This window comes from Oryzias melastigma, linkage group LG13 (assembly GCF_002922805.2).
Source record: "Oryzias melastigma strain HK-1 linkage group LG13, ASM292280v2, whole genome shotgun sequence".
In the NCBI taxonomy this organism is placed as follows: Eukaryota; Metazoa; Chordata; class Actinopteri; order Beloniformes; family Adrianichthyidae; genus Oryzias; species Oryzias melastigma.
Window position 1 is genome coordinate 15,626,932 of NC_050524.1, and position 4,043 is coordinate 15,630,974.

At 43.0% G+C, this 4,043-nt stretch overlaps 1 protein-coding gene across 1 annotated transcript; it reads left to right on the forward strand.

Moving 5' to 3' along the window:
- Positions 1 to 2,196: 2,196 nt before the first annotated feature.
- Positions 2,197 to 3,811, forward strand: LOC112149350. Its single transcript, XM_024277002.2, has one exon. It carries the CDS (start codon positions 2,451 to 2,453, stop codon positions 3,321 to 3,323), a length of 873 nt encoding a protein of 290 aa, XP_024132770.1. The 5' UTR covers positions 2,197 to 2,450; the 3' UTR covers positions 3,324 to 3,811.
- Positions 3,812 to 4,043: the final 232 nt, after the last annotated feature.

A 4,043-nucleotide genomic window follows, 5' to 3' on the forward strand; every position in this document is an offset into this window, starting at 1 on the left:
CCGTTCCATGCCTTGTGCAGTTCTTTTGACAGCTCTTTACTTACAACATGATTCGGGATACAGAAATGTCAGTGCAGCACTGGATAGATGCAAGGGTCTGTGTTGGGAACTTGTGGTGGAAGACCCAAATGCAGGAAGGTAGTTTATTTTGAGCAGGGCAGAGATTCCTGGATGGCGGGTGGTTGGTCTGTGGCGTGACGAGGGGAAGTCTGGGATGATCCTTTACAAGAAAAACAGAAGTTAATGACAGAGCGTGGGCAGTAACAAGGCTTTGATTCACTACGTGGCTTGGTAGCAACTCTAGGTCGGTATACTCTACCGGAGTGGAACAGACGAACCGACGTTGGCTGGTGGGCGTGGATGTGCTTTTAACTGGTCGTCTGATGAGGTGATGAGCATGTGTGGTGAATCAGTGTCTTAGGTAGATGGCAGGCCCTGACGCCTGACAGTCTGTGATGATCGGAGTGGGAATTTAATAATTTTCCATCAAATAAGTATTTTCAAACATTTTAAATCCCTGTTTTTTTGTTTGTTTTGCATCATTTGCATTCCATCTAAGAAACCATTAATCTCACAGGGTTAAATGATTAAAATTTACAGTATTAGTTTATAATTTGTGCCAAGAGGTACCTATTTTCCCAATAGGCTCTTTTCACAGTGATGTCAGACAAAATGGCAACAGGGCCGTAAATGTGAATTGTGACTTCCGATTTATGGATCTAGACGGGCAAAGTCCACAACTGAACAGGAGCGGATTTAACCTCCAGACCTTTAACCCTAAACCTTCTAGCAGCCTGCTTTTAAGGTTGTGGTTTTAATGATTGGATGAGTTTTTGAATTCGGTGGAGTTGCGTGAGCCGTTCAGCTCAGCTCCCACTCATGCCTAAAGCGTTTTCTTTTATGTTTTCTTTTGTGTGTATGAATTTGAATTCTTTTTTTTGCCCCACTCCCTCAGTGCTGAGGACTCAGGTGCCAATCTCGTGCCCAGGTGGAGGCATTCCCCCCTATTGGAGTGTCTTGTCCTGGTGAAGGGATTCACAAGTGTGAGTGTGCAGATCATGTGAGTGGGGTAATTATATTTTAGTTGTTTTGTTTTGAGGGCCTCCACCTCCCGTAGCTAAACCGGGACTAAGCCTACTGCCCCCCCTTTAGTTTGTGCTGTGATTGTGTTTTTATTGAACTCTTTTAATTGTGTTTTTAGAATTTTTGTAATAAAAATGTATTTTAACTCTGTGCCATGCCTCCTGCCTTTTGTGTGGAATTGACCTATTGCATGGTCCTTATTTCCCAGCACCCAAATTAAATAAATGCAAAAAGAAACAGATGATCTGAACTCAGGAATCTAACAAAACCAGAAAAAAATGGTTCAAACACAAACAACACCACGACTGTTTCTCTGGTTACCACAGACCGGATAGAAAGAGGGCAGAGTTTAGGCCACTATTTGGCAGAGGTAGATAGTAACTCGTTGCATTTACTCCATTACATTTACTTAAGTAACTTTTTGATTAAATTGCACTTGTGAGAGTTGTCACAATACGGCTTCCTTTTTACTTTTAATTGAATGCAACTCTGATCGAAAAATTAAACTTTTACTCAAGTACACTTGGCTTCTTGCTGCTCGATAGCGGTACTTTTGACTAGAATTAATCCAAATAATCCAAAATGATTCTATGGCAGAGAAACATTCCCCTTAAGGCTGGTTTATACTACCACGCAATTCGTAATCGCTCATGTTGCAGTGGTCAAACGGCCATTGGAGCAGAATCGCTTCTGTCACATCAGAATCCTGCACCTGCTGATGACATCACCCGCAACGGAAAAGTTACCCCCGGAGTGCAATCGCAGGCAAATTGCGTTAATTAATTTGAATTTATTTCAGCAATTGGAGTATGCGACTACACAGAAAACTCTGTCCAGAAAACTATATTTTAACACTAAAAATAATGAAAGTTACTGAAGAAGTTAAGAAATACCAAACTTCACACAGAGAGAGAGAGAGCAGACAACTAGATAGAAAAGAGAGTAATTATCAGTGAAAAATATTTTACAGCACTAGAGAATACAGTTTGTTTCTTTTTTAATTAAATTTTGTCGTCTTTGTATTCCCTGCTTCTGTTTAAAGGACAAACTCATCCCTTCCTCCTCTGCCTTTCATGTGCCTGAGCGCTCTCAGATGCTGCTCGTGTCTGAGCGGGATGCAGATCATGCTAAAAATAAGAGCTGGACACAATCGTGTTGCTTGAAAAGTATAAACACCACTCAGAAGTACATTACAGTTGTAGACTTCCGCAGAACGTCATGGTCTGACAGCTGTGTTCGGAGGGACGCCAAACGTGACTCAGAAAGACGCCGTTTGGGGCTATAGCCTCCTGAGCCTACATCAACGGGGCAGAGGCGCCCTACACCGGACGCCATTCTGGTGAGCGTAAACCAGTGATTGTCCTAGCATGTCTTCTACCTCTCCGGCTCTCACCCCTCTTTCCTGCCCCACTTGTCATATGTTTAGTCGGGATCCCGCCTCATTTAGTGGAGATAATGGTAGCTGTGTCAACTGTAGTCTGATCTCTGACCTGTTATCCAGGCTCGAACAGCTGGAAGCGCGTCTTAGCTCAATGGAAGCTAAACCAGCTAGCCATGTTGTTGTTACTTGGAGCGCTAGCCGCGCTAGTAAAGTTGACTTAGCTAGCATTCCACCGCCTTCTCAGCAGTCGGAGAACCCCCAGGATGAGTTTATACAGGTTGGGAAGAAGCAGAGAGCTAAATCAAGGCACGTAGAACACACGGAGCTCCCTGTGTGTAACAGGTTTTCTCCGCTCAGTAACGCACCAACTGAACCGAAAACCCTGGTCATCGGCTCCTCCGAAGTCAGACACGTAAAGCTAAAGGGAGCTACAGTTAGATGTTACCCGGGAGCCAGAGTTGGTGACATCAAAGGAAATCTCCGAATGTTAGCCCAGAGTAAGGCGAGGTTCCGTCGGGTCGTAATTCATGCAGGGGGCAACGACGCCCGACGAAGACAATCAGAGATTCTTAAATTAAACGTAGAATCGGTGTGTAAACTGGCTAAATCTGTGTCCGACACAGTAGTTTTCTCTGGTCCTCTCCCAAACAAAGTCAGTGATGAAACGTACAGCCGCTTTTCATCATTTAACCGCTGGTTAGCTAAATGGTGCCCAGAAAACGGCGTTAGCTATGTGGATAACTGGAGCATGTTTTGGGGAAAGCCCGGTCTCATGCGCAGAGATGGCATTCACCCCAGTTTGGACGGAGTGGCTCGTCTGTCCAGAAACATTTCTGCTAGCTTTAGCCATGCAGCCTGACAACTCAGAGAGGAGACCCGGGGAGAGAGCAGTAGTTTAAAACTCTCCCCTGAGCGGCCTTTAGCACCGATGCTAACCCCAAACAGGGCTAGCCCAGCAGCTCCTAGTGTTAGCTTATGTGCTGGAAGGCAAATGAACGGAATGAATCACAGAAACAAAAATTATGATGTCATTAAATGTGGGCTACTAAACATTAGATCAATTTCCTCAAAGTCCCTGTTAGTTAATGAATTGATTAATGATAATAAACTTAACCTGCTAGCTCTAACAGAAACCTGGCTAAAACAGGATGATTATGTTCGGCTGAATGAAGCAACCCCCCCTAGCTATAATAACTATCAGAAATCCAGGATTACTGGGAAAGGAGGTGGGTTAGCAGTAATTTCAGAGTCATCCTTACTCCTTAACATTAAAGTTAAACACATTTATAATTCATTTGAGAGCATTGTACTATCTATAAATCACCCAAACAGAAAAACTCAAAAAGCAGTTTTATTTATAATTATTTATCGCCCTCCCGGCCCGTTTTCAGAATTTTTATCTGAGTTTTCTGAATTTTTAACAAATATTATTTTAGATTCTGACAAAATCATAATTACAGGAGATTTTAATATTCATATTGATGATTCCAGTGACTGTCTTGGAAACGCATTTGCGGCTTTAATAGAAAATGTTGGTTTCACACAAAATGTAAATCAACCTACTCACTGTCATAAGCAC

Bases quoted from the DNA above. Each gene is read 5' to 3' on its own strand.
- LOC112149350 (XM_024277002.2), top strand. From the start codon at position 2,451: ATGTCTTCTACCTCTCCGGCTCTCACCCCTCTTTCCTGCCCCACTTGT.